General features: G+C 34.8%; 1 protein-coding gene across 1 annotated transcript; it reads right to left on the bottom strand.

Moving 5' to 3' along the window:
* Positions 1–4,438: 4,438 nt before the first annotated feature.
* On the bottom strand, positions 4,439–14,397 carry LOC18438173 (chloride channel protein CLC-a). The gene is made up of 7 exons (XM_088869531.1): positions 13,858–14,397; positions 13,580–13,778; positions 12,820–12,999; positions 7,577–7,839; positions 6,781–7,050; positions 4,848–5,979; positions 4,439–4,716 (listed from the first exon to the last, which is right to left on the bottom strand). Exons 1-7 carry the CDS (start codon positions 14,034–14,036, stop codon positions 4,606–4,608), a joined length of 2,334 nt encoding a protein of 777 aa, XP_088725657.1. The 5' UTR covers positions 14,037–14,397; the 3' UTR covers positions 4,439–4,605.
* Between the last annotated feature and the right edge of the window lie 7,843 nt (positions 14,398–22,240).

Genomic DNA, 22,240 nt, shown 5'->3' with positions numbered 1-22,240 from the left:
TTTTTTCATATTTTACTGGAAATATTGAATCAGATGATGTTTAGCGCACTAAAATATTGGAAAGCAATCCAAAAGGATGGAGTAAAAAGACTAATATTCTAGGGAGATTTATGAATTATGCAAAATTTAACATTTTACCCATTTGCAATTGTTCCAACTTATACGATGAATTTTTTTTATGTTTTCTAAACTTTGAGTTTGGTCAATGGAATAAATGCAACAACCCAAGTTCATATCCAATGGTCAAGATTAATTGTGATCTCATTATATCAATGGTTTCTTTGTATACAATCCCTTATGTGAAAAAAAAAAAAACAAAATTGAGATATGGAAAAATCTTGAGTTAGGGTGCATTGGTGGGAGTTCCCAATGAAAATGGCATTGCCCTCTAGAGCCCTAACAGGACTGGGAGAAGTTAAATGTAAATACGAATGAGAATGAGAGAGAGAGGGTTAAATAAGTGAATGGGAGGTAAGAGAGAGATAATTTGATAGCAACAAGTGCAAGAGAGAGGGAGGTAGATGGTAAAAAATCATCATCATATAGAGACAGATGGTCAAATAAGAGGGTGAAAACGAATGAGGAAATATAATGAGAGGAGGTCAAATACGTAACAAATGAGTGAAAATGAGAGGGAAAAGGGGTGGGGTGAGTCATTCTTGATAAAATATGAAGTTATTCATAATTATTTTTATTCCTTGGGCTCTAAACCTTTCAGGTTGTTTGTGGCTAGAGACGATTAGAAGCTAGAGAGCTACGTACTTTTGATTCCAGCTTATCCACCCAAAAAGAATGTATTAAATACCAATGGGTAAGTAATAAGTAGACACTGATTAGTCCCACATCAGGGAAATATGAGTTATTGGGAAGTAACGCGCTATAAATGGTTTACTCTACTACGGTTCAACCCAAAATTGGAGAAGGGCATACTTACGTGGGCCACAATCACACCATCTCTCTTAATGAGATCTCTTAGTTCCCGGCCCATTCAAGTGGGAATTGCCCGGTTCCCTATATTGTCAGGGAAGTAGGGCCGATTCTAGTGGGAATTGCCTCGTTTCCTGTATTGTCAAGGAAGTAAAACTTTCATCGACTATTCATTCTCGGGTTGAATCAGGTAATTCTAATCTTGCCCATCAAATTTTTAATGGTGCAGTTGGGCAAGTCTGGTTGTGGCCTAAAACTGCAACTCGTTCGTGTTTAGAAAGAAACCTGGCAACTCGTTCGTGTTTAGAAAGAAACCTGGCAATTATGATGTCACAAACACTGGGCACACCAGGCGGGCAAGTCTAGAAAGAAACCTGGCAATTATGACGTCACAAACATCGGGCAATTATGACGTCACAAACACAAAAACCTAGATCGGGCACACCAGGCGGGCAACTCTAGAAAGAAACCTGGCAATAATGACATCACAAACACCGGGCAATTATGACGTCACAAACACAGAAACTTGGCAATTATGACGTCACAAACACCATGCACACCGGGCAATTATGTGATGTCACAAAGCAATGATGACATCACAAAAACTTGGCAATTATGACGTCACAAACACCATGCACACCGGGCAATTATGTGATGTTACAAAGCAATTATGATGTCATATAAACTTGGCAATTATGACCGGCACACTGGGCAATTATGTGATGTCACACATCAATTATGACATCATAGAAACCTAGCAATTATGATGTCACAAAAAACTTGGCACTTATGACGGGCACACCGGGCAATTATGTGACGTCACAAAGCAATTATGACGTCACAAACACCGGGCAAAGAAACTTGTTGGGGCAACCCAAGCAATTATGTGACGTCACAAAGCAATTATGATGTCACAAACCTAAAACCGCAACTCAAGAAACCAGGCAATTATGATGTCACAAACACGGGCACTTGCAAGTCAGGCATGTGCATACATGTGTGACGAGCACGCACAAGCGTCCCACAAAGCGACAACCTTTCACACACGCAATGTTTTGTGGTACCAGTGAGTAATTATACTTGCCAATCTTCCTCAAAAGTTTTGATGTGGGATATTAAGCTTTGTAATATTAAGAACGTAAAGTCATATATATATATATATATATATATATATATATATATATATATATATATATATATATATATATATATATATATATATATATATTAGCATGGTATGGTCGGTATTGCCTTTGTTTTTCTCACTAAGGGTTATAAGTTTGAACCTTTCGAACAATATTTGATTTTTTGTCAAAAATAAAAAAAGGAAGTTATAAAAAAAAAAAAAAATTTATCTTGACAAAAACATAGAAGTTATATTGATAAAAAAATAAGAGTTATGACAAAAAAATAAAAATTACTAATTTTTGTCAAAACAAAAAATAAAAATTCCCTTGACAAAGAAAAATACAAGTTATTTTGACAAAAAAATGTTACATTGACAAAAAAATAAATTTATATATATAAAAAAAAAAGATACCTTGACAAAAAAATAAAAGTTATAAAAAGAAAATAAAAGTTATCTTGACAAAAAAATATTTTTTTGTAGAAAAAGTAAAAGTTACCTTGACGAAAAAATAAAAATTAACTTGACAAAAATATAATAGTTATGACAAAAATAATATTTATGTTAAAAAAAAAAAATTACCTTGGCAAAAAAATAAAATTTATGACAAAAAATAAAAGTTCAAAAAAATTAAAGTTACCTGGGCAGCGCCATCTTCTTATTTTTCTTGTAAAAAAAAGAAAAAGTAATACAACAAGTATTATTGTAAAATAAATAAATAAAAGTAATACAACAAGTATCATGCTTTTTAAGCACGCATTTGAGCTGCGTTTATTCTAGAAACTTTAAAAAAAATTGATTTTTGAAACCTAAAAAATTAGAATTTTTAAAATTGGTACGCATTCTAATAATTTCTACATTGATAACTAAATCTTATATTTTATTTACTAATTTATTTTCATTATAAATTATGTAACTTACTATTTTTTTCTTACAGTTATCAATAATATATTTTAAATTAGATGATAGTATAAGATATTTTGGTTTTGTTATTATTTGTATTGTAAAATAATTATAAAATGTAAACCAACAATTTCAATTTAAGTATATAAGATTATAGTTAGTTAGGTCATAATAATTTTGAATTAATATTAGTTAGGTTGTAATAATTTTGGATTAATGTTAGTTAGGTTGTAATAATTTGGATTTTTAGTGGATTAGGGTTTTCCGCCGCTTCAAGAATTTAGTGACCATTTTTTCATCGATTTAATCTATTCTTTATTATAGTCCATGTATGATTATATACCTCATCCATGATAATTCTATGATTTTTCTTTTGTGTGATGCAAATTTAATTGTTAACATAAGTTCATACAGTGAAAGAACATCTCAATATTCACATATTGATGAAAAAAAATAAAAGTTAATAATGTAGTACCCCTATTTCTTATTGGATTATTGAAAAAGAATATTTATAATGAATTTTAATAATTTTTTTGAAATTTTTTTAAAGCTTAATCCGATCGATTTGGTCAATTCTCAATCCAGATCGCCGATTCACCGATCTAGAGCACCGATTTGTTTTTTAAACCATTGTTTAAAATCTTTTTATTTTTCATGGTCATACATCTCGATGTCGAAATGATCAATCAAAGGGTTTTTAAACATTAAAACTACTTTTTCTGATCGATTTTTGAAGTGCATCCGTAGTTCTATATATAAACTTTTTCCAAATTTTAAACACTAGTTTAAATTGTAATTCCTCAGGCGCATTCAAACACAATGCCATGTGGTACATAGGATGAAGCCTCAACCTCACATGCAGCCCCTATTATATCATCGTTGGGTGAGGCTGCCCCTATTGGGGAGAGGATCTTCTTTGCCTTAGGGTGTGCTCATTGCCCCTGCCCCTATTGGATTCGAGGGGTTCTTCCTCTTTCGACTTTCTTGAATATGGTATGCCTTAAACTGTTGAGACATGGCTTTATTGACTTCTAGGGGTTCTTACGCTTTTTGTGGGTCAACCCGAGAGGGGTGGCTAAACTGGACTCTTTTAAGTCTGGTTCTTGGTCTCACTTAGGCATGTCATGAGTCCTGGACAGTGAGCTAACTTGGTCCTCTACATATATTTTGCCTTCTACATAGTGGTTTCATTGGATCATCTAAGATGTGGGTTTGCTAGAAAATGTGGAAGAATGAGCTGACTTGGATCCTCTACCGAGGTTTGGATGGTGTGATCCTTTTGTAGTTCGATCTCTAGGACACCCCACAAGTGCTTTTTATGGGATAATTTGTCATATGCCATGGTTTTAAACCATAAATATTTATCGGTAAGAGACAAATATTATCATGTAATAATGAAGTTTTATGCTTGAAAATAGAAGAATTGTTGGTACATTTTATTACCCCTCAAAAGTATTTGAAAAAGTATATTTTCCTACGCCATTTCACCACAAAGCTCAAAATAGATATTTTATTGAGAAAAAACTAGAAAATGTTCAAGCTTTCATCGATGCCTCAAATACAAGACATGCTGTAAAGAATACAATAACTCAGCAAAAATGATAAAATAAATGGATGTTCCCTCAAGGAACTTGCCCTTCACTTCTTGTTTAGGATAGGGAGTGTCTGCTTTTTCCTCTTCTTAAAAGGTGAGGGTAGGCGCTCTTTATATTGTTGGCTATCAAATCTTGCCTAGTTAAGATCCCCACAACTGGTGAACCCTGCACAAGTTTAAAGCATTCTGGTCATGATCTCTCTCTCACGCACACACATATCAAACAAGCCATCTCTCTTTTTCTCACACACGTGCGCACACAAAGACATACACGAATACACTTATTTTGATACTTACCCCAGCCACCTGCGACTTGGGCATGACAAGCATGTGCCGGAGCCCGACCTGCCTGAAAAGCACGACTGCCTTTGCCACTGACATGCTCTCCATCACTGTATATGGAGTCATGTTAGTGAATGGGTGCAAGTCGATGTACATCTCCTCCTCCTCCTCGCTCACCACCACGTCCTCAATCTTCCGTCCCCTCTTTGCGAGGTCCCATGACGAGAACCTTTCTGTCACCTCCTCCTCTGATGACCTCCTCCTCTCTCTAAAGAACCACCTCTTCTCCAAAACTTCCAACAAATGGGCTCTCAATACCATCCCATGGAGCTCTGGGACTGGTGAGATCGGTGGCATGTCGACCACAGGAAACCCATTATGCGTTGTGTTGCGCAAGACTGCGAGTACTTGACTCACCTTCTCAACCCCACTAAGGCTCACAATCTCCTCCTTTGCTCGAATGAGATTTCCGACGCTTATATTACGCAGCCAGGGCTCTGCATGTGCCTCCAGGAAAGGAAGACCCTTCAAATGCAGTATAATCTCATATATGCTAGGATTGAAGCAATCCCCGACTGTTTTTGATATCAAGAGAACAAGCATCATCATTGGAAGAAGTAGAAGGTTGTTCGTGAGTTCAAGGAAGATTATACATAGCGATACGGTCATTCGCATGGATCCCGCCATCAGCGATGCAGCACCGAGCACTGCAAAAAGGCCCTGGTCGATGCGAGTGTATTGTGACATAGAGAGGCCAAGGAGGCGTCCAAGGGAGGATCCCATCAGAATTATAGGGAGGAATAGGCCAGAGGGGACAGCAATACCGAAGGTGACGAGGCCTAAGAAACAGTAAAGCAAGAAAGCTATGATGAGACTGAGGGTGAGGAATTCCGAGGGAGTGGAGGTGCTGAAGATGTTGCGAACTGCGTCATCGTTGGTAGAGAGGAGAATGGTGGCCATGTCGTTGTAGTGGCCCGGGGGGCAGTTGAACTGCTTGAAGTTGCCAGTGCGGCCAGTGGTGGGGCAGGGTTCGGAGATCGAGGGGTCGCAGGGGGTACAAGGGGCCAGGAAAGGGAGGGAGTAGAGGAAGCAGGAGGTGATCAGGGATACTGAGACGCTTAGTAGAAATTTGTGTAGCTTCCCCTTCCTGAAACATGCATACATTTCATCTCTCTCCAAATTACTAATCTTTATTCTTTACAGGTACTGTGTGCAAGTATCAAGAAACCAAAATTGGACATTACAGTCATACAAATCGGTTCATTACCTTCAGGTAACAGTACTCTGCAGTGAAATTTGGGAAAAGAAAAAAAAATCAAAAATAACAAAAATTTAAAAAAGGAACTCTAAATGCTAATTCATTTCTTCAAATATATGACACTCTGATTTCAAATAACAGTCGTTTAAATGGATGCTGATTTCAGAGTAATGCTTGTTTGTTTTTTGAACGGAGAGTAATGCTTGTTTCATTTTCCTTCTGTTTTAGTTTGAAAAGCTCAACCCCATAACAGTAGTTAACATCAGGCAATGGCCGTTATTTTGCATGATAAAAGACCAATTATTTTAGTATAACTACCAATTTATACTCCCCATTTAAATAACGTAATGGGTGGGGCTATTTTTATTTATTTTGTCGTAATTCAGTGGGTGGGGAAAGACAGGCCCTACCCCCTTTTTCAAATAGTTTAAGACTTGGTTTTTTGAAGGCGCTAGTGGGGTGGTATCAGCCGGGATGGTGGTATGATGAAAACCACAACGGTGACTAGAGTGTGGGGGTGGTGGTATGATGAAAACCACAATGGTGACTAGAGTGTGGGGGTGTTACCACCGTGACCCCAGCCCTTTTCCCGGACAGGTGGGGCTATTGGCATTATAAGTATGCTTTTTTCAGTTAAAGTCAGTTATTTTGGAACCTTTTTTTTGTGAGAGAAGAGGGAGGGACGCTCACTCATTGATGAGGTTGTAGACACGAAGAACCTTATGAAGGAGGTAATTATAGAGGCTGCCAAGGAAACCACCAAAGATGCCAATAACAACGACAGGGAGAAGGTCCATGGGGTGATAGGACACAGTCACATCGCTAACATCGAACATAATGAGCCCTCCCTTTCCAAAAAGACCACAGTGCCCACTCCTGCAGAACTCCATGAAACCTCTCAGCACCATCACCACCACAGCTGTGCTAAAGAAGGACCTCCACAAGAGAGCACTCCTCCACCTTCAAACCAAACCCAAACATCTGTCTCATGAGCCATGACCACATGAATATTGAATCTAGGAAATAGTATGAAAGCATAATTTCATCAATACAATATAATATCTGGTAATAGGTGCCATCACCATCCAATCGATGCATGGAGAGTGTTGACTCGTACATTCACAAGAACTATATGGTCATAGGTGTCTTCAGCATCCGACCGATGAATGGAGAGTGTTGATCCATACAATCATAGGAAATATAGGATCAGAAGTGCCATCACTGTTCTACCGATGCATTGAGTGGTAAGGGAATCAGGGAACTAAGTTGGATCCCCACATTTCTCTCCATTGTTTTCATTTACCGATTGCATGGTCATGACACCAGTGCATCAGTTTTCTAAGTCCATATGGACCAAAATATCGTATTTGCCCGGTAAGGCATCATTATCATCTGAGCCTTATCCTAACTATTCGGGATCGGCTCAAAAACACCACATTTGCTCATAAAGAGATGCAGATAAAAAATATAGAGTAGCTACGCATACCAAGTTGCAATTTCTTCAAGTGCAAACAAGACGCCACCAACTGGAGCTCGAAAAGCAGCACAGACGCCAGAAGCCGAGCCACAAGTGATAAGGTCTCTCCTGTCACGATCATTCTTGAAGTACCGAAGCCACTTCCAGGTGAGGTGGTACCTAGTCGACCCCCCTTGACCTAGAAGGGAGGCAATGCATGAGCCTATGTGCACCAGTGGCCCTTCCTTCCCCAGATCCAGCCCTGCTGAGACAGCTGCAATGCTCCCGATTATCTGTATATATTCCAAATCCAATTATAGTGAGACGGTTGAGTTCTTAGAGACTTCTTAGTTCAAGGATAAAATTATCATTTTAAAGCCCAATCTTGTTGGTTATGTTGGTTGATATAGTTTCTTCAATCTCTTTAAAGATGATGGCACCATAATGCATTTTCCATTTGTAAATCAATGTTTATAAAATCATCGAGTCAACTCAAGATCGGCCTTAAGAGGGGGAAATCTTCCTCTAAAGAGCCCTGGAACCCCCTATTCCTCCCGATTTTTATTATTGGGTTTTTTTTTTTTTCTATTTTTTCAAGACATTGATTTAACTAGGGAATCCCTCTGATTTGAACTGCGTGAATTGAATCGAAAAGGTCACCTGGCAATTCAAGTCCCATTTTTGTACTTTCAAACACTGGTTTTATTAATGAACTTCGAAAATGTGAGGGAAAAAAAAGGTGCTATACGCTCCACTAGTAGAAGCCTTTATCAGTGTTTATGGGAAAAAGAAAAAAAAGGTATCGTTCAATAGTCCCAATCGAGTGTAGGATAATTTACAACAGCATTGGCAGCAGCGTTTGGAGACTCGGCCAAGGCCACTCAGACATAGCCGAGTCACTCCGGCGAGCCAAGTTACCCTGAGTAACTCAGTACAACTTGCAGTATATTAAAATATGAAAAGGAATCCTAATAAAATATATAAAATTATAGGAGTAATGTATAGATTTTTTCTATATAAAACTTGGATGTTATTGGCCAAGATTGATGAATTTTTTTTTGTCATGAAGTCTATTTTTATTTCTTTTGGATTTTTAAAATGTCTCAACTACAAATCAAATTTTTTTGAAGTCCATATTTTATATATTTTTTAAGCTATTTTGGACCTTTTAAGTTTTTTTTGGTTTTATTTGGCCTATACTATTTCCATTTAATTTTCAATATTTTTTTATTTTTTCCTTGAGTTAGTCCATTCAAACTCACCTCGGGCTAGGGTGGAGTACCTGGCTTGAGGTGAGTCTCTAAGCACTGATTGGCAGTGGTTTACCGGGACCATGAATATGGGGTGCCAAGCCGGTATATCATACTCTCTACTGGTAGGCACGGTGCATATAAGCTACTCTTTCCCTTTCTTGATCATCATACACCCCAATTAGTTGTCCAAATTCCAAACCAGAGTGCAAGTAACAGGCTACAAAGTCTGATTAAATGGATACATCAGGTGGAGATACAGGAGATTGGGAACTATAAATGGGCCCACGTTATCTTCAAGACCGTTCAAGCATTCATTGGACGGCGATGACACTAATAGTCATAGATTTTCCACGGCTCTATGGACCGTGCAACTGGCCAATGGCTAAAGCCAAAAGTCTTTCCACGCACACCGGAGTATACTAACCATTTACTCCCACCGGCAAAACGGGATACTTTTTATATCTCAAACCTGAGGATGTAATCTCTACAACCCATGCACTAATTTCAGTTCAAAAAAATTCCCAAATAAACTCTCTGTATACTGGAAAAAACTAGTGCTTCAATATTCAATCGAGGCCGTCCAATTATTGAAAGGCTAGATCTAAATGTCAGAAAACTCCAATTTCAAATTTTTTTTATTTTAAAAATAATCATCTAATAATTCTTATATGGTTCCCAGAATTTCGACTAAAAAAATGTTCCTAAATGTTTTGGGTGAGGGAGTAAATTCACAGCATAGTCCCACAGAAGAGAAACAGGGTGCAACAGTAGTGTGCTCAGGTCAAATTACAAAAAGAGAAGCAAAGATGGAGACCTATCCCCTTATCCATAGAACCCCTTATCTAATTGAAAGAGAATTAATGACTCACTATCTTTTTTTAATAAAACTTTGAAACTGAGAAAGAGACTTATCACATTATTTATTAATGGAGAGAGAGATGGACTTGAAAATGGCTTCTTATAAACGATATTCTACTTCTCACGAGTAGAATGTCCATTTACTCTCTCACGTAAAATCTCACTTAGCATTAATCTTAAGACCCTAAATTTTAGCGATGTAATATGTTATATCTATAGATTAACTTCAATATAAAAATAAAAAAAATTCTTAATTGCACTATACAATTGAAAACAATAATGTCTCAAGATTGAATAGAGACCCTCCAATTTTTAGATGGTGAATCATTTAATAATTTTTAAATGGTTTCCAAAATTTTAGATTGAAAAAATCCTCCAAATAAGGCTCCTGACCGAGGGAGTAGAAGGAAATTATAATCTCGAAGGAGCTTAGTATACGTGCTCTATAGTAAGAGCGATCTAGTGAGTTATTTATTCTAGAGAAAAAAAATCAAACACTGTAGTGCAACTCCATTGGTGCATAACATGCATGGTTTTGGAACGAAGTAATGCATATGTTGTTTTTTTATGTAAAATCAATTACGGATCTATAGTTATTAATATGTGTTTTCTTTATTTCACATTTAAAAAACTTACACAATTCAATTTTTTCCTTTAAAATTTTCTCATAAAAATGCTTAATATCGACTAAAATCTCACCTCTCATCCTTTCTAAACGGTGTATAAATGCTATCAAATGGCTGATTTTATAATTAGTATTTTTAATACTATACGAAAAGGAGAATTGTTTCATGCGGTGGGGACCACATTTCTACATTTACAGTATAAAGCATCCATCTTAAATATGAATTCAAATAGGTGGTCCATCTAAAAACAATTGAAACTGACAGTCCAAATAAATTTTTTAATAGGAATTATTATTTTAATTTTTGAATTTTATTTATTTTTTCATATTCTTGATCTCCATGTTAGAGATTATATGTATTTAAAAATTAGATCAAAAAATTCATCTAAAAAATATTTAAGAGGTGATTCATTTCTACATGGACTTGTAACAAGAAAATTATGTCATGTGGACTGGAACAGATTTCTATAATATGCCGTCCAAAAGTATAAAGCATCTATTTTAAAGTTGGATGCAAATAGGTGGTCCATCTAAAAACAAGTGTAACTAACTGTCTAAATATTTTCTTAATATACTTATTATTTTTAGTTTTCAAATTATTTTCATATTCATAGTATCTATGTTAAAGATTATATATTCTTTAAAAATTAAGATCAAATTATATTTTAAAAATATATTTATTGCCAATCCTGCAGTTCTATAATATGTAGGCTGGCCACATAGAAACCGTGTACCTTATAAAAACCTGTCCATATGAAAAAGACAAAGCTGCTGTCCCGTAAAGAGTATAAGGATGAGCAAGCGATACATGTCAAGACCAAAAAGAGAGAAGTTTTTACCCTCAAATTGTTCCTCATGAAGAGTAAGGAGAGGTGACCTCTATTTTAGGAGAGGAATTTAAGTTTGTGTTGGCCCATGTTTTATATATGTGAAATAATTGGATAGAGTATTTTTTTCAATTAATTGAAATCAGCAACACAAAATTTAATAAAATAATTGGATAAAATAAATTTTTTTATTAATTAAAATCGGCTACACAAAATTTAGTATGTCGCTATTATACTTTATTAAAGACCATACCATTGATCTTTAACAAAGGGAGCCTTACAATTTGGTCAATTTGTAGAGAGAGAAAGGGAGGGGGAGATCCAAGTGGAGAGAGAGAGGGGCAAAATAATTATGTCTTTGCACTGGCTTATCTTGGCCTAAAAGTGTTTTGTGTGAGAAAGTATAAGGAGAGTGTTCCACTTGAAAAGCCACGTCGACAGCGGGCAGGTCCAATGGAGCATTTCTTGGAGCGGACCGGCTCGCCTCGAACCAGCCCCAGTAACTTTGGCTTTCAGTGTCCAACTCGGTGATTTTAAAATTTTTCTAAAAAATTATAAAAAAAATTTAAAATATGAAATTTACTAGGAATATGATTTTCTATGTTTTAGTAATTTAATTTTTTATATTTTCTATTATTTGCCAAAATTACAAATTATATTGGTGTTGAATATTTATTTTTACATTTTTTTTTTTTAATTTATTTCTAAAATACTCCAATCACAAATTGATTAACTCAAAATCCAATTTTCACTACCTTTTTAACCTCATTTAGATATGTTTTGTTTGATTTTACTTAAAGAGTATTTTATTTTTTAAATTTTTTTAATAAATTTTTTTTTTAACATTTTTGTAGCCAACACCGCCCAAATCAAGGCAGCTACGCGGACTTGTGCCTAGGCCGAGTACCTGGCGTGAGTCACTCTTTCCAACATTGGGGATCACAATAAGTATGTACTAAAGACGTGTAAAGTGCGAAAGAGAAAAGACATGACCTTGATATATAGGGGAGGCAATCGGGTAGGTGGCTCGACTCAGCCCAACGGGCTTGGTCCTAAAAAAACTAGAGCTTCGGCCACAAAATGTAGCTCAAAGGCTAGGCCAGGGTGGGTCATTGTGGCCCGAGGGTAGGGCTAGGCCACAAAATGTAGCTCGAAGGCTAGGCCAGGGCGGGTCATTGTGGCCTGAGGGTAGGGCTAGGCCAGGCTGGGCCATGGCCAACTCAATTTGGCCTTTTTGTTTTTTATTTTTTCCTTTATTTTCTTCAATGACAATTGGCCTGGCCCTATTAGGGCTAGGGTGGGCCTAGGCCTAGGCTTAGGTCACTTTGGCCTGCTGAGGTACTTATAGGGGACAAGGCTTGGGGTGGCCCGGTTCCAGCCTGTTGCCAACCCTAGACGAAAAGGGTAAAGTAAGGGTGGCAACGGGTCGCGGCAAGTCTGGACCCAAAAAATGATATGGGATCCAAACCCGGATCAAATCTAAAAATTAAAATATCGATATATTTAAATCTATTTCATATATTGAGACGCGGAAAATATTATCACCCAAATAGTGTTTGGGTTCAAAATTTTGACCGAGACCCAACTTACCCAGTCCAATTTTTAAACCAATACCCAGACCCAGATCAGGTCCAGGTCCAGGTACCGGGGTCAAGTCGGGTCCGCTTTGCCACCTCTAGAGTAGAGGGATTTGTGAGAGAGATAGAATACCTTTACAATAAGTGTTGGGGCACCAAACATGTTGGGGGTGTCAATGCCGTTGAGATAAGCCTTGATCTCCGGAATTCCAGGCCCGGCAGCAGTGGGTGCTATGCACACACAAAGGGCAGCAGCCACCATGGTCAGCCCCAAATTTGCCCCTGTGAAAAATATCAATCCCGACCAGAACCTGCAATTTTTTTTAACCACCCTTTTTATGAGACTTTTCCCCCCCCCTCAAACAACATTCAAATGATTCATAATAACAAAACCAAACTCTACAAAATTACAAATTTTTACCTCCATTTCTCTTTTGATAATCAAATGATCTAAGAAAACGAACCAATTTATGTCTTCCATCTAGAACTCATTTTTTTCCTCTAATATTCCACTATAAAAAAGAAAAAAAACCCAACAAGGCAGTCCATTCTTTAGTTGTAATTTTCCAACGTAAGGGCCGATTTGATACTGGTGAAAATACTTTCGTAAAAATAAACTTGAAAAAATTCGTATTAAGTGTGAGAGTTTTTCACACCAATCGGTTAAAATGCCATCTCTCCGCAGCAAAACGCTATCTCCCCACACCAAAATTGTTGTGAAAATCACACAAGGGAGTTCCCGAAATCGTAAAATTGAACCCTAAATACTTATTTTCTCTTTCTACAAAGCAGTTTCTACTTCTTGATCAAATTCTCAGAAGATCCAACTCTTCTTCTCTCTCTAAAACAACAAAGCAAGTTGAAAAGGAAAAGTTACTCTGTAAAACTCAACTTTTTTGGTCCACCATATGAGAAACAGCGAGAAGCTTTCTCCCTGCAATATTCTCCACAGCAAAGTTTATGAAGACTGCAACCAAGCCAGTCAAAAGACCAACCAAGAATGCAAATGTCCATTTCATGATTATATACTGCAAAACCTCAACCCTCGAACGGCTTCTCCAATCATGCTTGAACAGGTCATTCTCATTTATCCTTGCAGAAAAAAACCCACAAATCAGATGAGATAGACAGAATTACAGAGAGAGAGAGAGAGAGAGAGAGGGTTGCTTACTCATAGTCCAAGCTCTCAATTGGGGATAATTTCGCTCCGATAAGCGCCAATTGCGAAGTGCGAACGCGTTTGAGCAAGGGTCGATGAAGGTTGTCGCTTTCTGGGTCTTTCTCCTCATCTTCTTCCTCCTCCATTGGGGTCCTCAAATTCGCCGCATCTGATGACGAAAGCAGAGCCATTAGCCCTCTGGTCTCTCTCTCTCTCTCTAAGTCTTCCACTGTTTTTCTTTCCTCCAAATTCCCTCTCTCTCCCCTCCAGCAGTTTCTCCCTTCCGAGGGAAACCAGGCCTCTTGCAGAGAGGAGAGAGAGTGGAAACAACAAATTGATTCGAGCTTTCTCTCTCTACATGCAGGTGCCAGCTTTGTATAAAAAAAAAAACGTCAGTGAAGGGTGGATAATGTCCGAACAATGACAAAACTGACGCTAGATCATGTGAAGGGACATTGCCAAATGCCTTCCCAAGACACTGGATGTGCAGGGGCAGTATAGTCTTTACATAAGTTATCGCCATTTATTATTGACAAGTGTCAAGGCGTAGGTAGGTTTAGACTAAGGATCTCGCGGCAACCGATCATCCCTCTCACCTTTGTTTCTAAACTGCCAGCAAGCTTCGTATTCCTACTCCCGAGGGAGTATAGTATCCATATATTCTGTCGAACAAAACTATTTTTAGGAGTATTTTTGGATCCCAAATTTTAGGGATGTGATTTTTGTAATGGGAAAGGTTTATATGCGTCCCCTACAACATAGAAGTTCTTTCATCCCCCTGCCATCCAACCGTCTAATTTTGATCAAAAGAGTTACTTATCGTTTGATATTAGATCTGGCATCCCAAGTATTTTATTTTTAGTTTTTTTTATACAAATTTTATGAATATGAAATTTGGTATTGTCATTTTCTCGAGACGAACCTACAAAAAATATAACAAATAATTTTTTGATAAAATATAATGACTAAAATACCCCTTAAAGCTTTCAGGGATATTTTGGTCATTTTATTTTATTAAAAGTATTTTTTTAATATTTTTTGTTAGTGCGAGTTTAATAGAGGAATGAATGTCCAAAATATGGTGTCAAAATAGTTTATAAAAAAAAATTAAAAATAAAATAGTGTAGAGACATGACATTGTGATTGGGGCAATCTTAGCCCTCCATTCAGAATGGACGGTTAGATAAAACTTCTAAGTTGTAAGAAAAACATAAAAAGCTTGCCCTTTTGTAATCGAAAATCATCATTTGAGGAAAAAGAATTTAACTCTCACTTGAACCATCCAATTTTCGGAAGGAACAATCTAGATAGGGCCTAGATTGGCTCTAGATCTATGGGGATCCCGATTTGGATCCAAAATATATATCGATCAAATCCATAATATTCGGATCCAAACCCAAATCTATAAAGTACACATGGGATCTGGATCCGGATCCAATCGGACCCAATAAAGTTATTTTATATCTATAAAATAATCTTATTTATATCTACGAAATAATCTATAACAAAAATATACTTATGTAATAATATATAACATTTTAATAACTAGGTTAGATCCATATCGGATCCACCTGTACCCATATCCCATTCAAATTATTTTTCATATCCAAAATTTGGATCTAGATCTGACTTGTTGGATCTAAATCTTGGATCCATACCCGGATCCGGATAGAGTTCGAAATTCAGGTTTCAGATCCAAAGCAGGTAAATTCTCAGTGTTTAAGATGCTAAGTTTTTGTTGAAAATAATCATATATTTCTAATCCCGAAGGAGTAAATGTATATCACGATCCGAGGGAGCATATTATTCTTTTTGGACAATTATGATGTAGATTGCTGTGGTGTCCCTTGAGACCTGAAAACGTCCACCCTCCTAATTTCATTATAATATACTCAATGATGCACATCTTGATGGAATGTGATGGACCATATTACATGTATTCAAGGTTTTAAAATCACCCTAAATAATACATGAATGGTTTGGTTGCACCCTTAAACAATCTAAATAAAGTGTACCTCCAAATTTTATCATAACACGTACTTTTAGTAGAAAAGTATTAGGATTATCTGAAAATTTATTTTCATCTCTAATTATAAAATTTTTAACTAAAAAAATAGTTAAAATCAAGTAGATCTATAAATATAGGAAAATATTGAAAATAGATGATCTAGATAATATGTTGCAAGATGCTACTCAAAATCTCTTCTTTTTTTTTGTATGTCAAGCTGATCAATTAGAGTTTCCAACATTGAAACAACATTTTCCGATAAATTTTTTAGCTGCATCTTTAATTCTACATTTTAAGGTCGCAAGCTGATATAAACTTTTTCCGTACATGAAAAGGATTTTTATGCATTTATTTTGAATTAGGATAGGCACATTAGATTGTACATAATGGGAGAGCATAATTACACTTACTTTCTTGTTTTTTTAAAAAAGGAACATATTTACACTTACTTCCTTGGGGCATAAGATTTACTTGTAATGATTTTTTCGATCTGAAATTTTGATAACTACTTAAAAATTACTAGATGATTATGTTCAAAAGAAGAAAAAAAAATTGAATTTTGAACTTTTAAACACTTAGATCTCACCCTTCAAAAATTGAAAAGTTTATACCAAATCATGAGGCATTATACTTTTTAACTTGCAATTTGGAACTTTTTTTTTTTATTGAGTTAGCATATTAGTTGAAGAGGTTATATCTCCAAATTTCGAGTTTGATGAGTAATCTTAAAATGGGTTTTAGTTGAGAAAGTAAATAAAAAGTAAGGAGCTCAGTAAAATGTTATGTTGGTTAGTTTTAAAATTTGGAAAAATTGAAGAAAAGTCGTTTATGATTAGATGAGGATTGTCTTAACTAAACATTGTGGGCGGCAATTGAGGCAATTTTCATAAATATTTTTTATGTTTTGTAGACTTTAAAAATGTCTTCTATGTTTCATTATTTATGTTCATATTCTACTTTTGAAGTGCATATTTTTTATTTTAATTTTATTTTTGTATGCACAAGATTATGCTCAATATTTTGGTCCCCTTATTTTATTGATATTTTTTTATATATTTTTTCATAGGTACATGATGGCGACAAGTACGGAGACTCAAATTTTAAGCTTAATTCAAGTTATTACAAAAAAATAGAATTAAAATGGAAGATAGCTCTCAAAACATTGAGACAAACATAAAATATAAAAAGATTGTACCTTTGATACAAGGTGGTCCAATTCTTTATAACCATTTGATGCGAAATTTGATAGTTTGGATGTGTCATAAAGATCGAAAGAATTCTTTTGATATTGATCAATAGAATAATTACAGCCACCCAATTTTACATCAAATGGGCAAGATTAATGTGACCATCTTGTACCAAAGATAAATGGTCTCATTTTATACTTTCTCAAATATAAAATACTAAAAAAATTATTAAAAAAAATAACAAAGTGTAATGGATAATTACCCAAAATTATCCAAATAATTAAAACTTGCAGCACGTGATTAAGATGATATAAGTTGCCATCATTCAAACGAAGACCCTAAGACAAAGGAATAGAAATATAATTTTTAAAGGATAAAGGATTATAAAAATTGGAAGTTGTGTAGTATTTGTGGACAAGATCTTGCTCTTCTTTCAACTTATACATGTTCATGTATGTGTTTGTGGGGATATGTTTGATGATGAGAGAGACTGTGTGTTTGAAATATTCCTATAATGTTTGCTTCGTTTTCTTTTTTTTTAGAGAGAGAAAGTTCAAAATAAGTCTTAAAATGTTAAATAACTTATGTACTAAACAAGTGGAATTCAAGTATCATTTAGAGAGAGAGAGAGTAATATTTTTCCTTGACATCATGTGACTGTTTAATGTACTTTATAATTCTGGACTGACTCCTAATTGGTAATTGCCAATTCTTTCTTTAAACAAAGGAGAACATTTGAAAAAAAAGTTTATTTAAGGTTGTAACTTTAAAATGTAGAATTAAAGATGTACATAAGAAAAGGTTAATGTAACGTTGAAAAACACTCTAATGGATCATCTCAACATCGAGATGTATGAACATGAAAAAAAAAAAAAAATTTTGAGTCCTAGAAACATCTTGCAACATATTTATCTAGACGGTATATTTTCAAGATTTTCTTATGTTTATAGATCTACTTAATGTTAACTATTTTTAAAATTTAAAAATTTATAATTAGATATGAAAATAGATTTTTAGATAATCCTAACAATTGTTTACACCAAAACTACATGTTATGATAAAATTTGGAGGTGCACAGTAATTGAATTGTTTAAGGTTGCAACCTTATAATAATTTTTTACACCAAAATTACATGTTATGATAAAATTTGGAGGTGCACCTTAATTGGATTGTTTAAGATTGCAACAGTATAGAAACCACACCCAATAAAGAAATACACCTTAGGAAAAAATAAACAAATTGTTTGGTGCATCCAAGCCTGCACCTGTTACTATGCGGGATTGGAGATCTACACCGTCCACCAAAACCGGGTCCCATAAATAATAGTCCTCCAAAGAAAAAGTAAAATCAATAGTTCAAATATTTTTTCAAAAAACTAACATTTCAAGCTTCCAAAATTTATATATTTTTACAGACTTATAATCTCCATGTTAAAGATTATATATTCCTTAAAAATTAGGATCAAATTTTATTTTAAAAATAAATTATTAAAGGGTCAGTATTTTTACATGCGACCATCTACTTTTAGTACAAGGTAGTCACAATTAATCTTGACCATTAGATGTAACATTAGGTGGTTGTATTTATTCCATTGACCAAACTCAAAGATTCAAAACAAAATTCTATGGAACTTTGTGAATGATTTCACGTATGGTCATAAATAATTGTGATTTGTGATACCGGTCTTATACAATCCGGCTCTAAACAATCAAAGTAAAGCTTATCTTCAAAGAGTGTCGAGAAATGCAGTTTCAATACTAGAAAAATTTATGCGAGCCTTAAAATATATTTTCATAATTATAAAAATTTAAAGCTTCAAAGATCGAGCATATATATGAAAACTTGAAAATTGACGGTCCAAAAATGCATTAGAAGATGCACTATTTTCAAACTTTAGAATCTATTTTTTATCATGTCCATGTATCTCGATGTGGATGATCAATTTGAGAATATTTACGCATCAAAACAACCATTTTTAAGGAAATTTTTGAAGTGAGTCCTAATTTTGATTGTTTAGAGCCGAGGGTGTTTATAAGCTTTGTAATGAATGGGATGCCTTTTAGCTTGAAGCACGTGGGATGTGATTGGTGATGAGACCGGTCGCATCTTTTGGTCGTACGAATGTTCAAATAAGCGGCCTCTCCAAAACTCGAAGAGGCATTATCCCGTGGTTCACGCCTTATATGACACGTGGCATAGGGCCCACATCTCGGTTTCCACATTTGTCCAATCGGATTTCCCCTTCTCAGTTATCTACATACGGACATGAACGTAAAAGTCCGTCGTGAATTAACCCATGCAAAAACGCTCGCGGCTTCACCAAAGTCTGCAGGAAAATCACAAGGTTGACATAGTGCAGAAATTTTTTTAAAAAATAATATTTCAAATATTATAAAATTTATTTTATTTTTTTATGTTCTTGATCATCTTAACCTAATAATGAATCCCGAAAATTTTAGATTAAAAATCTATCTCTAAGATGCTTTAAAAGGGCTTTGCATATGTACAATATGAGTCGGCTGACTCTAAAAACCCCATCCAAAACAAATGGATTTCATTTTTTTCCTAGAAGGTTGATTACCAAACTTTCATTTTTTCCAAACTGCCCCTCTATCCGAGGCTAACCGGTTTAAATTTCTTTTTTTTTTTTTTTTTTTTTTTTTTTTTTTAAAAAAATTTGACTACCAAACTTTCATTTTTTTCCAAAGTGCCCCTCTATCCGAGGCTAACCGGTTTAAATTCCTTTTCTTTTTTTTAAAATTTATTTTTTGTAAGGTTGTGGCTGGTCCGATGTCCCAAAATTTCTACCCCCATTTTGATCGGTTTTAATACAAATCATTCCTTGTTAGCACCCAAAAATCATTTTTTGATCCAAAGATATACTATGGGTGAGATTTTTTAATTAAAAGCTCGTTATTTGTTTGAGCCTAAAAACCAGTATGCTATTCTTGCATTTTCTCTCCAATTTTTTAATAAATAATTTGAAATTTGTTTCCACTTACTTGTCTGTTTTCTAATGGACCCCAATAACAATTCATTAGAAGCAAAACACAAGTTCAGATTTTGGAAAAACATTTAGCCTGAAATTGAAAACCGTGGATTTCTAAATTCACCGTTTCACCAAATTCATTTAAATTTGTCCCAAAATATTCATATTACATTGATATACAAAAATCCTTAAAAAAATCCAATTAAAATATAAAAATATCTAAGACCAATTATTATATATATATTTTTCCTTTTTAATCATTTTCTTCCCAAAATCTCTTTTGATTTTCAATTCCGAGTTAAGAAAGAATCTTTATTTCATCTATTTTGCTTTTTAACCAATAAAATTCTTATACGGGTCTAAGTGGCTCGTAGAACAATTTGACACAAATTTTCATCAATGGACAAAATGCAACAATGGAGGATTAGGTTAAGTGGGCTCATGGAGAGATTTTATTGGAAAATCTCATCCAAAGGAAGAACTAATTAAGGGCTCACGTGGGCACATAGATTTTTAATATCTTGGATATTTCTAAAATTCACATGATTTTTAGAAAATTAAATCACATGATTTCTAAAATTCACATGATTTTGGATAGGATATCAAAGTTCAATAAAAATTAAATCTTAAAAATCACATAATTTTTCCACAATTTCATTTCCACTTCAAAACTTTTTTTTTTTTTTTAAATTTCTAAGGCTAGTGGATTCCACTCATAGGTCCTTTGACTTGAAACTTATACCATGTTTGTTAGATATAAAAATACTTGCATAAAAATGTTTACTTGTGAAAATTACGTTATTCATGTATGTTGGGTGAGTGTGGTCATTAAAGCCTTATGAGTGCTTGTAATAAACATTTTGGTATAATGGAATATGAACTCAGTGGGAGTGTGATCCTTTGTGAACCATACTAAACAAATAACATTTGATGATATCAAACTGAGCTTTTACGAAATACGCCAGTCGGTTGGAAAAAACCTATGTTATATAGGTATAGAAATTTATCCGATAAGGGTTTTAATAGGTTATCCTTTGATGATGCCGAATTATGTCTGGATGAGTGAGCCGATGGACTGTGTAGCCCTTGTGTGTGATGGTGGCCTTTAGAGATGGGGGTCAGAGTCTTATCCGCATTCCATCACAAGACATGATATATGATAGTTATTTAAAATAAGCAAACCAAAACTTATACATGTGTGAGAAATACCCCCATGCACCATATGAGTTGTGGTTGTATAAGGTGTGGGTGACTTTGGTATGTCTCAAGGGGAGAACCTGAAATCCACAAACTTGGATTACTACCCTTTGCTCATTGGCTAGACTTTGGTAACTCACAAATGAGCCCCTGTACAGACTATGGGCCATAGGCAACACTGAGCCAGTTTGAGAAAGCAAGTGTGGAGCGCAATCTACAGTTGAAGGTAGAATGCACAATGTTTGTTTATTTAATTCCTAGACCTAATGGATCATTTTCTCATCTAATGAATTTAATTATGTTTGTTTTAATAATATATGATTTTTTGAATTGTTATTGAATTTTTTTAGATCTTTGGATATTTTATTAATTAAATTTGAATTTATAAAAACATAGATATTGATTTTAGAATGATTTAATCATTTAAATTGAATTTTATGAATTTTTAAACATTATATAATATTTTAATTAATTTGATTATTATATGGGAGGCCCAATAAGCTATATAGCCCCACCATTGCATTGTGGGTGGGGCCCACGAGTGCCACCTAAGGTGGCACGCCCCATTCCAAAGAGGTTTCCAATTTTGTTGGATTAAGCTTTGGCTTTAAAAAAAAGGTTTGTGATGTTTTAGAAAGGTTTTGCCTTGAGGAAGCTTTGAATGGATTTTTAAAAAGCATGAGGAGGATTGTGCATATTTTTTGGTAAGAACAATATTATGTTTGAATTAATTTATTTAATTTTTATTTATGGGAAAATGGTTTAAGAAATAGGGGATAAATGTGCTAGTACTTTCCATATGATGTTGACGGTCCATTTATGGAATAGAGGGCTCAAATCTTGCACCTCACAAGTCACCCAAGATTAATGGTGTATATTTAATCTCACAAGAAGATGCAAGCTATGAAAAACCCTAATCCTATTTTTGCACTATAAATATAGGACCCTATACCATGAATCTTTACACAAAAAATATCTTTCTTCTCTTTCTAAATGTTCTCTCTCTCTCTCTCT

The sequence above is a fragment of the Amborella trichopoda genome, chromosome 6 (genome assembly GCF_054954075.1).
Source record: "Amborella trichopoda isolate Santa Cruz 75 chromosome 6, AtrichopodaSantaCruz75HAP2 v2.0, whole genome shotgun sequence".
In the NCBI taxonomy this organism is placed as follows: Eukaryota; Viridiplantae; Streptophyta; class Magnoliopsida; order Amborellales; family Amborellaceae; genus Amborella; species Amborella trichopoda.
Note: the sequence above shows the minus strand (reverse complement) of the source record. Positions and strands in the feature narration are given on the sequence as shown.

Excerpts from the sequence above, each read along its gene's own strand:
- LOC18438173 (XM_088869531.1), bottom strand. The coding sequence starts at position 14,036 with ATGGCTCTGCTTTCGTCATCAGATGCGGCGAATTTGAGGACCCCAATG. Across the intron at positions 13,000-13,579 it reads CTCATATGGTGGACCAAAAA|AGGTTCTGGTCGGGATTGAT; the intron begins AGTTGAGTTTTA and ends AAAAAAAATTGC. Across the intron at positions 7,051-7,576 it reads CTTGAAGAAATTGCAACTTG|GTGGAGGAGTGCTCTCTTGT; the intron begins GTATGCGTAGCT and ends TTTGGTTTGAAG.